This window comes from Giraffa tippelskirchi, chromosome 12 (assembly GCF_054371585.1).
Source record: "Giraffa tippelskirchi isolate mGirTip1 chromosome 12, T2T-mGirTip1v1.2.pri, whole genome shotgun sequence".
NCBI lineage: Eukaryota > Metazoa > Chordata > Mammalia > Artiodactyla > Giraffidae > Giraffa > Giraffa tippelskirchi.
This window is the reverse complement of record NC_137286.1, coordinates 21,998,928-22,017,741: the sequence shown is the minus strand read 5'-3', so window position 1 is coordinate 22,017,741 and position 18,814 is coordinate 21,998,928. Positions and strand designations below refer to the sequence as shown.

The 18,814-nt window shown below is 35.6% G+C and overlaps 1 protein-coding gene and 1 long non-coding RNA gene across 6 annotated transcripts in view; one reads left to right on the top strand and one right to left on the bottom strand.

Annotated features, from left to right (window-relative positions):
* Positions 1 to 18,814, top strand: part of LOC145528827 (uncharacterized) — a 103,557-nt gene that overhangs the window by 81,032 nt on the left and 3,711 nt on the right. The window contains exons 5-10 of the long non-coding RNA XR_014070726.1: positions 805 to 905; positions 1,158 to 1,374; positions 3,769 to 3,917; positions 4,907 to 5,047; positions 9,037 to 9,130; positions 18,072 to 18,734. This is a non-coding gene — a long non-coding RNA (uncharacterized LOC145528827). The remainder of the gene's footprint in view (positions 1 to 804; positions 906 to 1,157; positions 1,375 to 3,768; positions 3,918 to 4,906; positions 5,048 to 9,036; positions 9,131 to 18,071; positions 18,735 to 18,814) is intronic.
* Positions 40 to 18,731, bottom strand: MBIP (MAP3K12 binding inhibitory protein 1). Of its 5 annotated transcripts, none has more exons than XM_081547892.1 (9): positions 18,572 to 18,731; positions 14,792 to 14,911; positions 12,822 to 13,046; positions 12,637 to 12,733; positions 10,158 to 10,223; positions 9,778 to 9,930; positions 7,371 to 7,468; positions 2,790 to 2,828; positions 40 to 580 (listed from the first exon to the last, which is right to left on the bottom strand). In XM_081547892.1, the coding sequence occupies exons 1-9, from the start codon at positions 18,698 to 18,700 to the stop codon at positions 473 to 475; spliced, it is 1,035 nt and encodes a 344-aa protein (XP_081404018.1). In that variant the 5' UTR covers positions 18,701 to 18,731; the 3' UTR covers positions 40 to 472. The 5 variants fall into 5 exon arrangements, with proteins under 5 accessions (XP_081404018.1, XP_081404019.1, XP_081404021.1 ...); XM_081547893.1 differs by having other exon boundaries at positions 40 to 577; XM_081547895.1 differs by lacking the exon at positions 18,572 to 18,731 and adding an exon at positions 18,333 to 18,557.

Here is an 18,814-nt window from a genome sequence, read left to right as displayed (position 1 = left end):
ATTAAATTGACACTTGGAAAAGAATATATGCACTTAAAATTCATTTCAAACTTTTTTATTGAATGCCTATTATGTACAAAGTACTGTTTTAAACTAAAACTGGTTAACATCAATGTTAAAAATATCAAGTCTTCTTAAACATCACTATTCAAAATAAATGTTCCTTTCTGTGATAAACACACATACACACAAAGATGTAATTTCTAATTAAGGTTTTCAATTTTCAAAATAACCTCCTTTAAAACAGAAGGGAATAAATTCCAACAATGCTACTTTCAACACATTAACTATCTTAAAGTATATTGGAATATTTAAAGACTGCTTGCTGCAAAGTGGACTCACATGAAAATAAACCTTGATTTCAGAGGTAAGTCTACTACTAATAAAAACACTGCAATTAATTAAATGGATATGTAAGTTACACACACATCTAAAAAAATAAAATCACAATGAGAACAATGAGAGGAGTTTTTCATGGAAGGTGACGTGTCGCCATGGATTCTGTTTCTCTTGATTTTCTGAGCAGAGCTTGTTTGAGGGCACTAATTTTCTCATCAAGTTCAGCCAGTGAATAGTTCTGCTGTAAACAATAACACAAATTGCTGAGTAAGACTTTTAATGCGGGTAAAGTGCTAAATGTACTACAAATACATAAAATATCCAAAAGTAAAGTAAAAAGTAAAGTAAAGTAGCTCAGTCGTGTCCGACTCTTTGCGACCCCATGGACTGTAGCCTACCAGGCTCCTCTGTCCATGGGATTTTCCAGGCACGAGTACTGGAGTGGGTTGCCATTTCCTTCTCCAGGGGATCTTCCTGACCCAGGGATTGAACCCAGGTCTCCAGCATTGCACACAGACGCTTTACCGTCTGAGCCACCAGGGAAGACCAAAATATCCAAAAGCATGGTAAATAACTTTTTTTCTCATGAGAATAATTTTTAAATTGAACCACATATGTTGACTATGCTATAATTTAAAGACATAAAATAACAAGGCTTAACTATTTCTTACTTTTGATTTTCTAATGACTACGCTATCTTGGACCTTTTATACTTTGAAAGGGTCATAATTTTCAACTGCCTATTCTCATAATCAATAGTAAAAAAAGAAAATTTTTAGTTTAATTGCTTAAAATAACTGGGAATTCTCTTTTGATAGCCAAGGTAGTTGATTGCAGTTAATCTAAAAAAAAAAGTGGACACTCAAATTTCAAAGTTTTACAATTAAAAACAGAAGGGGATCAAGATTGCAAAGGATGTAGAGCTCACCTCTGCAAACAATCAAAATATACATGTGGAACAACTATCACAGAAAATTCACTGGAAATGGCAGAATTATACAACCAAAGCTGCAAGAAAGATCTCTACAAAACGAGGTAAGACAGAAAAAACCAAACATCAGGTCAGGACTTGTGCCCCTGGAATGGATATGTAAGGAAGAGGAGGTTTCCAAGGGAGGAACGCTGGCATTGGGGAGGGAGCAAGCAGGCTAAGCCATAATCTGGGAATACCAGTCCTGGGGTCTTGCACAGGGGCGACAAGCCCCCACGCCTGCTGGGAAATCCACTGCGACAGACAGAAGGGCTGGTGAAGCCTAGACTCTATGGGGAGGAGCGTTTGTGCTGGCTTCCCAATAATCAGGGTGCAGAGAGCCTTGCACTGGCAAATGCTGCCTTGCTAGGCCTCTCAATCTAAAGGTGTGAACACCACCAGCCTTGTTCACTCCATATCACAGCCTGCGAGATCTGGGCCAACCAAGCACTGGGAAAAGACTCGGTTCACCTATGCAGAAACAGACAAGGGTGCCAAGAGTGTGATCGGGGTAGGAAGGAGGTGGCTGCTGTCGGAGCACTCAGGAACACAGTGGTTTGTGCCCCAGCATGTCCACTCCACACTGCAGCTTAGAGTTGAGATTTGGGCACTAAGAGCCACAGAGGAAGTCCAAATCCCAGACAGCAGAGCAGCCACCTCAGTTCCTGCAATCACCATGCTCGGGCCTCCTCCATACCTTTGCACTAGATCTGGGACAAATACAAAAATAAGCCACAATAAAGGAATGAAATTTTGCCATTTGCAACAATACAGATGGACCCGGAGGGTAATATGCTAAATGGAGTAAGTCAGATAGAAAAAGACAACTGCTGTATGATACCACTGATATGTGGAATCTAAGAAAAATAAAACTAGTGAATATAACAAAAAAGAAACAGACTTAAAGAGAATGAACTACCAGTGGGGAGAGGGAAGGTGCAAGATATGAGTAGGAGCCTAACAGGTACAGGCTTCTATGTATGAAATAAGCTACATTGATATACTGCACAGCACATGGAATATAACAACTAAGTGGAGTATGACCTGTAAAAAATAATTGTTATTAAATGTTGAAATGGTAATATTGGATAAACATAAAATTTTTAAGATTCAATTAATACAGTAGTACTGTGAACAGGGGTGAACGAAAGTCAACTTTGCCAGACACCTTTTTTGACTTAGATGCTAATTAGCAGTGTCTGCAGAAGGAAAGCGGATGGGATTTAAATTGAACACTTATTTTTCAGCATTTTGTAATTGATACTTTCTTCTACAGTTAACATCTGGATAGATTTTAATAGTTATTTGACCCTTCTGAGTCATTCCACACCCTTAAAATAACACATTAATTTATGTTGCCCCTTTTTTTCCAGTCCTAAATCCCAGGATATGACCTAAAAGCAACCATAGCAGAAACTTTTAATAAGAAAGATATAAAACCAAACTATTTCAGAAACCAAATAAAAATATAGTAACTTACTTGAGGTGGTTGAACTTTTCTTCTTTTTCCAGAAAAGTTCTAGATTAAAAGTAAAAAAAAAAAAAAGTAATCAATACTTAGAAAATCTAAATAATTTTTCTTTATAGAAGAGTGAACAAAATAAGGAGAACCCTGGCAGAAATAAAGCCCACAAACTCACTGAGCACTATCTATAACTGACACCTGCTTTTTTCTACTTTGGAAGTTACCCTCCAAAGATGGTATTAAAAGTATGAGTGGTAATGTCAGAACAACATGCTTGTCCCTGGCTATACACAACTATACTTTCACGGTTAATTTCCACCTTCTACTGAGGCTTAGTGACTGTGGTAAGAGGAGCTCTGTGGATCTTCTACTTAGTTTCCTCTCTTAGAACATTCCTATCCCAGGATATTGAACAGGTGAAGCAGCAACAGTCAGAGGGAAACAGAATGTGGAATACCTGGCAGCGGGGTGAAAACAGGCATACACACCCTTGACTGGGCACTGTCTGTGAGACTCAGGGACTACTGATTCTGTCCCACTGGTCCTCAGTGACCACAACAGGCAAGGGCCCAACTCTGGCCCACAATTAAGGAGAGGTCAGCTGGGAATTAGGGAAGAGCTTCTGGAAAAAACTTCCTCACTTCAAAGAGAAAGCCATCTAGGAGGCAGTTTTTCCGGACGCTGCTGTCATCTGGACAGGACACGAGAAAGCACGGTAGCTATCTTAGCATCTGCCTGGGGAAAAAGCACCAAGCAGAGCTGAGAGGGGAAAGAGCTCAGTTCTTTTACAGTCATGATTTAGCCCAGTAAATCAATTTACCCTGAAGACTGCATTACTGTTGAACTTCCTGTGTTAAAAGATTATTTCCATACTGTTTAAGTCAGTTTGAGTATAAATTTCTATTACTTGAAGCTAATAACATCTTCACCAACATACTGCTGTGTGTTTTTTTAAATCTTGATCTAATAAATTATTGCTTGACTTTGTTCTTAGTTTTACAGACCCACAAGGCCTTGAATGGCAAATTATTATATTAGTACATTAGTACATCTGACAAAGAAACTGTCAACATAGGCAGTAAAATTTTTCTCGTGAACATCTGCAACCACGGAGATTTAAAGCTGTTTTCAAAGAATACTGAGGTATGCTTCTTATCAGTAGTTTCTAGTAAGTGGGAACTCGGTAAGTGTTGGAATAATTAAATATGGAAGTGCCTATATAAACATGCTTCTTCCTTTGCCAAACTGAGCAGGATACTGTGGTGGCGCCTGTGGGCAGGTAAGGGCTTAATGTTTAATTTGGTCGCCACTCAGTCTCCTACCTTCCCAAGAGGTGGCTTTTTATACAGCGATGAAAGAACACTTTCCCTTGTTTTCCTAACAGCTTAATCTGTAAAATATGGCCTGTTTCCATGTCATTGAGCAATCAGATTAATGTATCATGAAACCAAAGTGAGAAGTATCAGAATAAGGACATCAGTGGTTCAATGACTTAAAAGAAACCTATGCTCTGAGGAAACTTAGTGGTAAGGAGACCTCTTTCATGACCACCCCCTTTCTTCACCTCTATCAGCTGTAAAGGGTAACCGACGATCAAGGGTGACAGAGGGAGTGCCTTAAATGTTTCGTCCCTTCCAGTCCCACTGCCCTGTTTCAGACCTTCATTTCTCCCTGGCGTGGGCAATGATATGTTTCTGAACTTCGACTCCAAACTCGAACGCACGTTTTCACAATGCCACCAGACAGAAACCCAGTCAAGGTTTCTCTTTCTCAAAAACTTAATTAACTCAGTGCTCCCTTCTCCCCACGCTTCCCTTTAGAACCAGGACTTAACCATTACAGGCTAATCAGTGCTTTCAAACAAAGTCAACATACCTTTAAAAATCCAATCGTTAACGATTGGCCAAGTCCTATCCATTCATTTGCACATATATATAATGCTTACTACATATGCTGTGCTACATGGTCATCCATGATAATCTGTATCCAACTGTGTTTAGAATTTACCTACATGTGAATCTGGATTAGATACATTTCATTTAAAAACTTTTCATAAATTTGATTTCTAACAAAAGTTCTATCTTTAGAAAATCTAATGGGTTCAATTTTCCTTTACTTCCTACCTTTCGAAGCTAGAAGACTGTGCTACATATCCAATCTATTTTCTTCAAGAGTCTACAGAAAAGACATGTAAAATTATGCAATTGCCATTGTGAGTACTCTCAGCAAGAAGAAAGTAAGAGTGGTGAATAATGTGCTATGTCATCTGCAGGGTATGTATTAATCTCTTCTCACACACGAAGACAGCTCTAGAGCTGGTTCCAGTCTGAGAAAGGAACACAGCTCCTATAGCTGGGACATTCCTCTATTATGGAAGGGTGGGTATGAAATCTTTGCCTTTGAGTCTGTACCATACATATTCGGAGGCCTTAAGGACAAAACCAGTTTGTTTAAACATTTCAGTGTTTTGTGCTTATAGCTCACTATTAACTTGGATGTCATTTCCAATACTAATCCAGAAATGATCCCTCTAATCAAATATATGTTGTTTAATATATCTGGAAAAAAAATTTTTTAAGCACTAGTTTTATTACAAGTGTGACAACCCAACACATACAGGCCATCCTGTTTACATTTATAACACTTCCTGCCTCTGAAGTTAGTTTCAGACCTCAGGCCTCTGACAGTCTCAATGTTCTTACCCATTCTATCTATGAGGTCTATATTGTCTCTCCCAATTATATCAAGTGTAAGTCTTACATCTTCAAAAGCTTACCTGATACTTCTAACTGCATATCCTGCTGACTCTAAGTCTACATTTCCTCCCAAAATATCTCTTCCTCCAGATTTTATTTCTACCAATGATAGTATCATTTTTCCAACCAGAGACTGAACTCATTCTTGCTATAAATCAATATTTGCCAACTTTTCTTTCCTACTGTCAATGGCACTAATCTTTTCTATTCTCACTCTCATGTCCTTGTTTCAGGATTGCATTTCACATTTAAGCTAGTATAATACTGTCTTCTTCTTTTTCGTATATCTTATAGAACAGTATTAGATGAACCTTCTACCATTTGCACCAGTCACTTCCCTGCTCAAAAATTTCCACAGTATTTAAACCTTAAATTTCTGGTGACATCTTTTAAGGTCTTCTATAATCTATTTCTACCTCTTGAACCAAACATTCTATTCTGTGTATAAAGAATCCCCCAAAATAAGATTATGGTTTGAAGGGGTTGTTCTTTTGTTAATTAAATTTAGTAATAGAGATGTTAACCTTTTAAAACCCGAATCAGAGAGAAAAAAGAAAGATGAAGGGCCATGATCCACTGAAGGTATATAATACTACAATGGTACAACTCTTTTAAGATGAGTTCTATTGTTAACAAGAATTATATTAACAAGATATGAAGCTGAACTAGAAAAAATAACCTAAGGATTTCTTAATGGAGGCAGCTTGAATGGGAAAAACTTATGGTGTGTTACTGTAGGAAAAGGCATACAATCTCTCTGAAGTTTCCTAGGAAGAGGCAAAGGAAAATCCTCAAGATGGAAAGGCCTTTACAATTATGTAGAACAACCAACAAATCTCAAATTAGAGGAGAAGGCCAGAGGAGTTGTACGACTTACCCATGTTTATACAGCTACCTCTAAATGGTTTCTGAAATTAAATAAGTGCTCATGTTTACTGAGGTTTTACCTTGTGCTACACAGCATGCTAGGTGCCTGACTGGCATTATCTCATTTAATCCTTGCTTCAGCCCTCAGTACTTTAATAAGCCCCATTTTATATTGGAGGGAAGTAAATCACTAAAACTCTCTAAATTATTGAGCTTTAAGATTCACTGCTCACTTTGCTTATTTGACTTACCTTCTTCATCTGGAAATATTCCTTTTTTGTACCTTACTCTAATACCAATTTGAAACTTTGGAAAGATTGCTGTTATTCCTAAAATAATCCTGTCTTCACCAGTGACTTATAATGATCCATGCTAATTGAATTATTTTACATAATATTTCAGAAATAGTTTATTAAATTTCATTAAAAATTTAGTTCACTTTTACTTTAGTTCTTTCGAATATGGCATTGCTTTAAAACACACACACACAAAGAGCCCAGGATCAGTTGTCTGAAACATGCTAATATGACAAAGATACTTATCAGCACAGATTGTTTTTTAATGTTCTTAGAAAAGGAGAAAAATGAAGACTATTCTTTTAGAAAGTCTGCAGAGGGATTAAAGAGGCAGAAGGGATAACGGAGAGTAAAGCCGCAGAGGAAGCCTCCGTTTTACAAGACAGCAAGTTCAGAGCAATAGGGCTATTCAGACTGATTTATTATGCCACAAAAAATGGCTTAAATTTGAGAATTTGGGTAATGTACCATAAAGTAACTCTTAATTTTTTTGAATGTCTATAATACAACATTAAAAATTTCAATCTTTAAAGAACTGGGTAACTCTTTACTCAGAACTATGTTCACTCATCACTGACTAAACTATTAAAACAGTTTTTTTGCACAAAGCAGATCTAAGAGTGAATTGTTATATGATAAAGAATCCTAAAATAACATTTATTTTTTCTTATACTTACTACAGATTGAAAATATTCAGGAGAGATGCCTTCCAATTCAAGGATTTTGTCCTCAAGTTTTTTAATTCTCTGATAAATGTCTCTTGGCACTGGACCACCTAAATAAATACATTATAAGAAACTGAGATATTATTGGATAACTCTTAAAGTTTTATCCTTAAAATACCATGCAAAGACACTTATGCAAAAGAATGGGGACTATTTAAACTTAAGAAAATAAATTAACAGGAGTAAAATAGAATGAAATCTTTAGCAAACATTTTCATATTATACACTATGGGATATATTATTGTACCACGCTTCTCCTCAAGCCCCATTTATGTTGCTAGGCATGTTGTTTTAAGTTCATTTGATAAGAGATTTAATATCTCTGACCGACTCTGATACTTAGGAGGAGAAAAATGCATAGTGACAACTGACAATTCAGTGGTTGCAATATGTCATATTTTCTTCAATTTAAACTTCCCCTTACATGCTGTATTTTCTCCTTTAACTCAGAAGAACTTTTTATAAAAAGGAGCTTTACCATAATTCTTAACAAACTTTCTAGGGAGAGGATTGGTAAAATTAAGGTTACTCAGATTTCAAGGCTATGATTATATCACAAGTTCTTCCATTCCTCAGCACCCCCCCCAATGCAAACATTCTGGTCAAAAGCACCACCTCTCCCTGGATTATCATAACCTCCAAATTGGTTTCGTTGGTTCTGCCTTGCATGCCTAGAGTCTGTTCACAACACAGCTGCCAATGATCCTTTAAAAATTTAATTCAGATAGTGTTAGTTCCCTGCTCAAAACCTTCCAACACCTTCACACCTCACTCACATTAAAAACCAAAACCTTTATAGTAGTCTACAAGGTCCTATACAATTTGGACATTGTCCCCACATACCACTTCAGCTATTTGATCCCTTTTTTCTGTTATTCAACTAGGCCAAGTACTCTTACAACTTTAGCACTTGTGGTTCTCTCTACCTCTGTATTCACAAGGCTAGCTCTTGCCAACTTCAAGTCTTGGCTCAAAAGTTACCGTATCAGTAAGGCCTTCTCTGACCGCTCTTTAAAAAATACCAGTGCTACCACCTCCCTCTACCCAACACTCCCTTCCTTATTTTTCTCGAAACCCACTGACATTCTATGTATTTTGCTTATATGTTGCCTGTTTCTCCACTCTAAGAATATAAGCTCTAAGAAGGCAAAATTTTTTGCTCATTGGGTATGGCTCTGCAGCCTGTGCACTGCACAAACCTAGGAAGCATCAGTTCACAGACTGCACAGGTACTCAATATGTACTGAATGAATAAATAATTAGATAATCATTATGCAATTAAGAATACTCACATCCAAAGTATCAACTTGTTAAATATAAAAACTCTAGAAATACGTTTTTTTCTGAAAACTTTTAATTTTTAGGAGCTTGGTTTTTCCTGCTCTTGAATAAAGGAAAATGAATAACTTACTCATCTGACTTTGCTCTTGCTGCTCCCTTTACCTAGAATGTCCTCTGCTGCACCTCTGTACCTTTCAAGAACCAGTTCAAGCTTCACTGGGTCAACAAAGCACTGCCTGAATCTCTTCACAAAGAGCCTCCTTGAGCCCCACCATAACCTTCCTTCACAATCCTTTTAACATCCCCCATCACTACACTATTAATCTTTCTTCCATAGATTATGAAGTCCTCGAAGCCAGGAACTGTGATTATATCATCTCAGTATCCCTCCTGTCTAAAACAGTGCTTTCCATATAGTAGGCATTCAACATGTAAGTACCTACTTCTCAAAATTAGCTACTTGATACTATTAGATTTAATAAACCAGTCAATCCTATTATACAGTTGTAGTTTAAATTAGTTATGGGACAATTAATTTTAATGCTAATCTCTTATTATCCTCAATGGTTTACTCATTCTCTTATTATCTTCTACCTCCATCCACAAATACACCAGCTATCTGACAAGGGTAACAGCACCAACACCTCACAAGGTAGTTAAATATTAAGTAAACTGATATACATATAATACTTTCAGAGTGACTGGCACTTAATAAATGTTAGTCACTTCCCCAATGGCATGTCTTTATTTACATGCTTGTCTTCACTGGAAAATCTTAAAGGGCTAGGATCACACCTTTTAATACTTTGTACCTAGCACAGGGTGTGATAAGAGTAAGAGAGATGGTCATGGTTCAGTTATGAAATTGATGGAAGTGTAAGTGGAGGAAGAGGAACACAACCACATGAACTGTAAACTCCTTAGGAGCAGGGACTATGCTTGCTTCATTTTTCTTCCAATCAGAACAATGTTTTATACATGACAAGCCCTCAATGAAAATATGGTGAATAAATGAATTGGAATTTCTTTAACCACTTGCAAAGGTACACTACAGGGCACTGCCAAGCACTCTGCTTACCTGTTTGCAATCGCAAGTGAGCCTCGATATTCTGTAGTCGTTCTTCTACAGCCTGATTACCACAGTCTCGGAGCATGCTGTTAGGTTTATGACCTGACCCTTGAATTCCTTCAGATCTAGTCTGTGGTCCATACGTATTCACGACTCTAGAAACTAAGTTCAGAAACTTGAGTCTATTAAATCTACATTTCAAAACTCAGAAATTCTCTCTCCCTAATACTACTGTATGTTCTTTTCATATCACAAACCCAAGTAGGAAGAAAATCAAGTTTTTTTTAAATAAATAAAATTTAGATAGAAAAGTGATTTCTATTCCATTTTACTTATAATTAAGAATAAGCTTCTGTCAATGATGAAAATATTATGTGGTGGATACTTACCTTTTACATGACTTTTAAACCCAGGGTAAGGAGTAAAAATCGCATCAGTTCTTGCACAACTATTTTCTAAGAAGAATTTAGATGAGTATAAGTTTAAGTATATTCAAATGTACATTTCGATAACCCTTCAATAATGCATATATTACTCATAATCAGAGAATATCATTTAATAGTAATTAAATTACTGTCATATACAGAATAAAATTTAGTGATCTTTACCCTCTAAAATTTACATCTAATCTTATCTAATGTCCAGATTTATATACAGAAAAGTCCTCAACATTCAGTGGCATAATTTAATTTTTAACAAATACCAACATTCCTAAAGACCATCTGGGTCTTTGGAGAAAATAATTTATGTATTATAGAAAGTTAAAATTTCCTAATCTAAAGAGATATTATTCAATTTCAACATAGAAATAAGCAAAGCTCAGTATTTTTACTGAAATATAAAAATAGAGCATATAAAAAAATACAGCATCTGTGACATTACTTGCTGATATAATTAGGAACATCAAATATAAAAGATTATGCATTTAATACATTTATATTTCAGAATACCTCACAAAAAAGACCTTGAAACCTACAACACATAAATTTTCAATGCTCATTTTTAAAAAAATCCCCAAACACAAAAGCTATCTATATCTTTCTAGACTATCCCTTTCAGAAAATGCAATTTTAAGAAGGATACCATATGAAAATTTGTTGCAAATTTTTTCTAAGCTGAAAAGTATAATTTCTTTCAAGTTAGATATCAACAAATAAATTAGGGGGAAAGTTGGAATGATTTTAATATATAAACATTTCAAACATTATAACCTTTAAAATGATGTTAAGTAAAACCATGTACTGCAGTAAATTTCCTAAAAAATTCCCTTTGATTATTTTATAATAAAAATGGATGGTAAAAGATACTTGAAAGAAAGTTCTTTTCCCTAGGGAATCTGACTTAAAAAAAAAAAAACCTATTGTATGTATTTTGATCAACTGAGAGGTCTTAAAGGGAACACATTACAATACATCTGAGTTTTTTCAGTCTAAGTTTCCTTGAGATAATTCTGCTGACACAAAGTGGGAATAAAATTCCAAATTTGCTTATCTTTTATATATAGATACCAGACAGAGTCATTTTCTTTTTGAAACACCTCAAAATATGTTTAAAGGGCCATCACCTCTCCATTCTCTTTCTACCATTTCATGGGGCTAAGGGTTAAAAAAAAAAAAGCTATCATCCATTCCAGAGCTATATTCCAAATACATAGATTAACTGACCCATTAGAGAGAAATTTAGCATGGTGTGAAGACATTGAATGTATGAGTGCTAGTCACTCTCCACAGCAATTCTTCCCAGCACTGTTTGGAAGCCAGCAAGGGATTGAATGGGCCAAGGAATCCTGCTGAGCATTTCAATTCTTGTCAATTTCTATCCCCTGGTGGTTTATAATACTAGAGTTAGCAGAGAGAACAGAGGAATAACATTAGTGACACATGTGCTTGCTCCCTCAACAAACCCTTTCTCATGGGTTGCTTGCAGTTTGATTGTAGTACCTGAGATTTTGCCACTGCTGCACCTGTTCTGAAAAGCTAACAGTAAAATATACCAAATCTAGAGATACGCATGTATAATGTTAATAATAGGAAAGGCTGAATTTAGTACCCACGTTGAGCCTGTTATTACTTCATTATGAAGAGAATCAGCGCACCAATGTGGTATGAGTCAATTCTAGTTTCATCTGACAATTCAGTATTCATAATAATTAGTCAAGAGATATTAGAGGCAACAAGAAAATGCCTCATCCCAATTAGGAACGCTTCTCCATAATTTTTTCTAAGAACTACTTGTTCTGATTATTACTATGATGCCTGAATATGATCTATGCCATTGCTTTGCAATTTTGTATTCTGCAGCATACCTGCAGATACAGTATAGCATCATGTGAAGAGGAAAGGAGATTCTGATGAAAAACAGCAAATGTATACACAGTATGAAAGAAACGAAAGAAGCATAAGATACCACAGTCTTGATGACAAGTTGGTTTTATCATGACAAAACCTTTCAAACAGCTAAGTAGTGAGAAAACTGCTCCCTCTTGAGGAGTATTAACTTTACCAAGTTTAACTTCATGTATTAATATGATAACTTCGTTAAGTACCTTTAGATTTAAATTTTATATCTCCTTCTTACTAGTGTGACTGAGCAACCACAGGGTTGCTCATCCATATGTTATCTTCCTTTCCTAAAGGAATTTTAAAACAATCTTTTCACCTGTGGTAAACATTTGCCTTTTTACGTTAGCATTTGATTTCTGTATAACCAAAATGAAAACCATTTTTGCAATACACTCTATTATTAAACAGAAGAAAATTCTGCTTAGTTTCCAAATAAACCTGTGAAATAAACTGTGCTCTTAATGTTATCCATTTTTTAAAAAAATGAAAGATTAAAATCCTAAAAAAAATTCTTCTAGGTAGTTACCTTGATTACAGTCAATAACATTGCAAAATTCCCTGACGTTGTTTTCATTGATTTCAGCCTGCTTTCTTTCCATAAATGCAGATATTCGTCTGTCAATCTGCAAACAATAAGTATATGCATCTTAATTCAAACATAGTAAAATTTTAAAAAATACCCCCTTGGGCCCCCAAAACCCAACTTCTTACTTCTGCTTTTCCAGCCTTTATCTGAACTACTTCTGGATCAAAACGGATCTGTGTCTTTTTCACATCTCCTAAATCACAGTCTTTGTGCTTTTCTTCCTCTTCTAGGTCTCCAGTGGGAAAGTTGGCATTTACTTCATTCTTGTTCCCTGTTTCTGTTTTTCCTATTTCTTCAACAACAGTTGTATTCTCCTCTTTAATCAGAGGCTGAAGTTTTGCTAAAAAAGGCTGAGAAGAACACAATTCCATCTGCTGAGGTTCAAACTGATCAAAATTAATCACATTTACCATATTTATATAAATTTCGGCTAAGTAAAAGCAATATTCAGTATCAATTAACTAAATAGAAAAGGTTGGCATCATACATAGACCTGACCACATGTAAATGTTTTTGCTGTTCTCTATTATTGTGATCAATATCATTTGCTATAAATTAAAGAAAAAAGGAAAGAAGAGAAGGAAAACCTGAGGAAATTTAAAATTTTCTTTGAGGGAATCATTCTGTCATTCATCTTTTATTTTGTGCCAAATCAAAGCCTCAGCCTCTGGCACCAATGCCACTTAATTAACATGTCATTCAAATGCCTCCTCAGAACACTAAGGCTTAGTATTTTTCCTCCTTAACACAAGAGCCAGTGCTCTCACTCAGCAAAGCCCTGCATTAGCACTGTATCACTGGAGATTCTCCACTGGAAGCTGCAGTTGGCCAAAGTGAATGAGACAGCATAGACATGACATATATAGGTGTTACGCTGAGTGAACACTCAGGCTTTTCCTGACATGACAAGATATCTTCTTGGGTCATGAATTTAAATTTTTAAAAAGAAAATGAACAAGAAAAAAAAAACCACCAAGCGTCATAGCTGAAAGAGGTAGATGCCTACAATACTAGAGGGGAATACAATTCTATCCTATCATGTAAATTATACTACCATCCCCTCCAATACACTCACACAAAATTAGGCCTCAACTGAGTCCTATAGCTCACTGCTTCCGCCCTTCAAAACTATGGTTAACTATTACTTTTAACATGAAACACAGTTAACATTTCCCATAAAGTCATCAAACAGAGGGCTGAAAATTGTCTACTCCACTAATCAAAACACACCAACACTCGTCAAAGTTCCAATTATTTTTTCATACCTAAAATTTTGCTTCTGTTGTCTGCTATACCAAACACTCTTCTGAATCCTTAAAATATCTTAATGGCACTAAACTGACCAATCCAAACCTTTCTGACACTTCATATTTTATACTTTGATTAGAGATAAACTGTAAACTTGTACCAATTGTAACTGCAAAAATGTTCAGCTAGAAACTAGCAAGGTCATAATACTGTTTAGTTATTGAACTGAAATTAAAAAAATATATAGCAATACTATTATAGATTAACCATTCAGTGTGGCTTTTAATATAAAGAATGAATTATTTCAAACTCTTAAGACGATAAAATAGTGACTGGCTACTTACTAATATGAGACATTAATGTCACAGAAATTACTTTCTTTTTAAAAACTATGCTGAAACTGTTTAATTGCAATAGACACTCCAGGATGTGTCATGCTGGGATAATGCCACTTCTTGAACCACTGAAAGCACTCCATGAGCCTCCAAACTCACCCAAGGCATGGAATCATTATCATAGCATGACACACACCTGCCGTGTCTTATTGCTTAATTATAACCCACCATAGATGCAACTGTATTGAATTTTCAGTGCAAGTCTGGAATCGAATAGAATTGCATTCATTCAGTTGTCACACCCACATCAGCCCATTCGACCATATTCCTGTAACTGTCCTGATCACTATGTAAATTAACAGATTTGGATCCAATCTGGCTGAAGTAATCTTTTATTAATAACACTATTAATATGGTGTTAAGACAGAACCTACAAATACTCCAGTGTACAATTTAGCTACAATTAATTTCTAGTCTCAATATCGAGTTAACATTTTTAACAAGAAATTTACCTGTAAATATAAAACGTGTTGCTCAAGTGCACTAAAGAGAAAAGCGGGCTGGAGTGCCGAGAGGCTCTGGAGCTTGTTCCAATCGATTGTAATTTTCACCACATCATCTCTGAGGTTAAGCTTCACAGGGGCAAACCAGCAACATCACAAAAATTACATGATTAAGCTGTACATATGGGACTGTCACAAAAATAAGATTTGTATAGAATCACATGCCATTTAGCTCAAAGTTCTCAAGTTTTTAATGATACATAAAAGTGCTCTACCTAGTTACCACTTCAAAAAGTCAAGAAAGGTCCAGTTCTCAGGAAAAAGCAGAATTCTAATTCTTCTTGGGCCTGTGTAATGGGACCATCTCACAGGTAAAACTATCCAGGAAAGATGAAAAGATGAGGTTTTTTTTTTTGATAATTCAGTGTCTAAAAACCTTTGGATAGGGGCCAACAAATGCTTGCCCTATTGAAAATCCTACTGCTTCTAGCTAAGAGCACTAAATAGAGGGGGGAGGTACATTTATGAAAGTTCTGATTTCATAATTTCTGCATTTATTTTTGTTAAATATGCACATAAATATGTAACAAATATATCATTCCTCTGATGTCTTCCGAATCACATTTTCATTGTTTTCAATTTTAACCAATTTTTAAAAATTTAAAAATCAACTCATACGTTCATATTCATATATATTATAAAGTCTGCAGATACATGGCGGCATATGTTTACTTCAAATAAAAATTAAACTATTATTTAGCTGTGCAAATATGAAATTTAAAAACAAATACTTTTCCACAATAGTGAAATAAACGGCCAGAGACTAGATGGAAAGGTCAGACTCATTGCTAAACAGTATTTTCTAGTAAAGTATAAGAGTTCATTATATGAAAATCTCATAAATTGGCTATGTATGACCTATTACAATAAAATTATATACAGAAAACTACCACAAACCTGAATATAAAATTAATATCAAGATGAGTGAACATTTTAGAGGGAAAGCCTCCATCTTTAGTATTTCAAGTGAATAAAACTGAATCCATAAACATTTTTAGGACATGTGTGTTATGGCATATATCCTGCATCGCAGAATCAAGTTAACTTTTATTTTTTCAGAAATCATTTATTTAAAACTAGTCATGTTTTCTACAAAATAAGGACAAGTGTTCTATTAGTTAAGATCTTATGAACTGTGATTATAATAAAACAAAAAAATGAATCACTGTACCAAAGAGATCCAAAGTTCCCCAAAAGGCACTATACGAATGAACACTGTATGACAGAAATTTACCACCCTTTGACCAGAAATATTTAAAGTCCGTATTAGACAAGTGTAAAGAAGTAAGTTTTGTGTAGGATGCACTGGCAAAAATTAGTTTGTTATTTCAACTAAGGTTTTATATTAAGATAACCATATTAATCTTAATTTCTATTTTTTAATGCTTATAAAGGTTTCCTTAGACAACAACTTATGCATGGAAGTAACCCATCACTATACTTTTACAGTTCTGAAGGAACCTATAGTTGATTGTAACCAATTTACGAATATAGTTTGGGGATAACACAGGCAAATCCTCAATCAAAGCAAAGCATCAAATTTTCTAGAGAAAATAATAACTTACAGAAATTAAACTGAATGTCTGGATGATATTCTCATTTCAATTTAGCAGAATTATGTAAGCTTTCAGGTGCAAGATACTTGGTCTTTGAAGAAACCACATAATAATGTCACAAATTAACTTTAAAACTATCCCCAATACATCCAACTATTATTCAACAAATTCCCTATTAGTAATATATGAATTCTGTACATTTTTACCTATAGAACTTGTAAACCATTCAGTCGAAAAGGTATTAGTCTGTCATTAATATGGACTATTTAAAATACGCATTTCAGTAAAAACTTTATTACACTAATATAAAAATCCAAGTTAACAATAAATATTTCTTCAGCTTGGTAAAATGCAGCAACCAGAGGCAAAATCAGTATTCAATAAATTCAAAGCCTGGGCTAGAAAAAAAATTTTTTAACATCTGATTTTATGTTTCCTGTTGAGGAGAGTTAATAACACAATGATACTATACAGAAGGAACTAGGCATTTTACAACATAGATTTTTTTAAAATTCCTTAATCTTTTTTCAAAAGGAAATAGTTATTTCCACCAGGAACAATTTTATAAGTACAGTACTCTGGCTTTCATTATCTTAACAGTACATCTCAACATATAAAGAGTATCACCAAATTGGCTAGCATTTAATTGATGAGACAATCTTATTTTTTGACAATCTTATTTAGTCTTATTTATGGTCCCTTTACTCTGTCATGAAAACTAACCAAATATTTACTCTAAATATTTTTGACAGGTGACATAAGTAAATTTTAACTACATCACTATTTATACCTAAAGAATGTCAGAATGTTTAAAAACTTTAAATGAGTTTTTAAAATTCAGTATGCAAACTATTTCAAAAGATCAGTTTAAATTATTTAATGTTTTTAAAAAGATCTCATCAGTGGTGGGGGGGGACTTTTGTAAACTATAGGTGAGTATAAACTTTTTTCATCTTGGTATTAGGATTTAAAAAAAAAAGTCCCAATGTCCATGCCATAGAAAGTTCTCAAACTTTTAAACCATTTACAGGTCTTGAGTCTTCAGACTGAAATGTCCCTAAGTCTTAAAAATAAATACACAAATAAAAGTTCTAAGTCCTTGACAAACTCATGAGTTTAAAAGTTATAACTTTTAGCTGACTCTATTAATAATCATTCCATTAATCCAAAATGAATGTTTAACTAAGAGAGAGCAATGCTCTTTGTAAGTCAGGACAAACATTAAATTTTTTTAAAATACTGAAATAACCTTTTAAAAGACTCATTCACCATCTACCCAAGGCTTTTAAAAATAATTTTCACAAATTAAACGCTCTATTTTCATAAAAGAAGTTACCGTAATCTTCAACACAACTGTCTTAAGTCCAAGATTTTTTTTTAAAGATTTCTTTTTGAAAGCAGATAAACGTATTTTCAAGCTGTTTCTCATTTAAAATTTGCTTTGCATTTACATCAGTAAACAGTGCCTTTAGTGTAAGGAGTACCTTTATTTAAGCTTCATTTTATTATGACATTTCTACAAAAGCTATTTATCAGCCAGTTAAATTAATAAATAGTTGAATTACGAGTTAAACAAGTTGTGATGCAAGTTGTATCGACCAAGGGTAACTCAGCCAAGTTTACGCTAGAAACAGTTTAGATTAATTCTTTTTCTCTTCCTTCTCGTTTTAAAGGGGAAGAGATGGACACTACGGCCAGAAGGAAAAAAGTAAACAAAAGCAAGTGACTCATAAGAGCAAATCACCCTAAAGAGGCGGAGAGAGCGCTTTTCCAGAAATCTCAGGCCCTACCAACCTATCAATTTCTACAATGAATGAACTAGAAGAAAAACGATCCTGAGGCTCCAGGCGCCTCCCAAACCATCAGAGAAGCTCTTCCGTATCCATTCTCTCCAAGCCTGTTTCTTACCGAGCCGCGTTTTCACTTACACTAACCTCATTCACTCTTGGTGAGAAGAGCTGCAAAGCTAGCCTGTCACCGGTCATGATCTAACCCGCGCGGCCATCCTCACTCAGCCCACAGGCCACCCGGCCCAGGCTCCTCCCCCGGCCTCTGCTACTCCAGCCGGGCCCCACACCCTGCAGGCCGCCGTGCCCCCTGCCTCCGCGCAAGGGAAAATGGGGGGAGGGGCAGGCCGGTTCCCAGACCCCTGCTCCCACAGAACATCACTCACTTGTCCAGCCAGGTTATGGAAGGAGCGAAAGACTTCGGAGACTATCTCTCGGGAGAGGCTGGGACTGCAGCTCCGCTCCAGGCTCCTGTCACCGATGGTCCGGCGACTGAGCTCAGCAGCAGCAGCCATGACACTTTCTGAGGCTGCCCCCTCCAGCACCAAAGTACGCTCACAACCCACCCCTCCCTCCCTCGATCGCTTTTGTCGCTCCGCGATGATGTCAAAGCACTGCGTCTCTTTTAG

What these genes read in the sequence shown, in the direction of transcription:
- MBIP (XM_081547892.1), bottom strand. Translation starts at nt 18,700, where the DNA reads ATGGCTGCTGCTGCTGAGCTCAGTCGCCGGACCATCGGTGACAGGAGC. An exon ending in AACACGTTTTATATTTACAG is followed by an intron (nt 13,047 to 14,791) that starts GTAAATTTCTTG and finishes TGTTCTTCTCAG; the next exon opens with CCTTTTTTAGCAAAACTTCA. An exon ending in TGTTATTGACTGTAATCAAG is followed by an intron (nt 10,224 to 12,636) that starts GTAACTACCTAG and finishes AATTCTTCTTAG; the next exon opens with AAAATAGTTGTGCAAGAACT.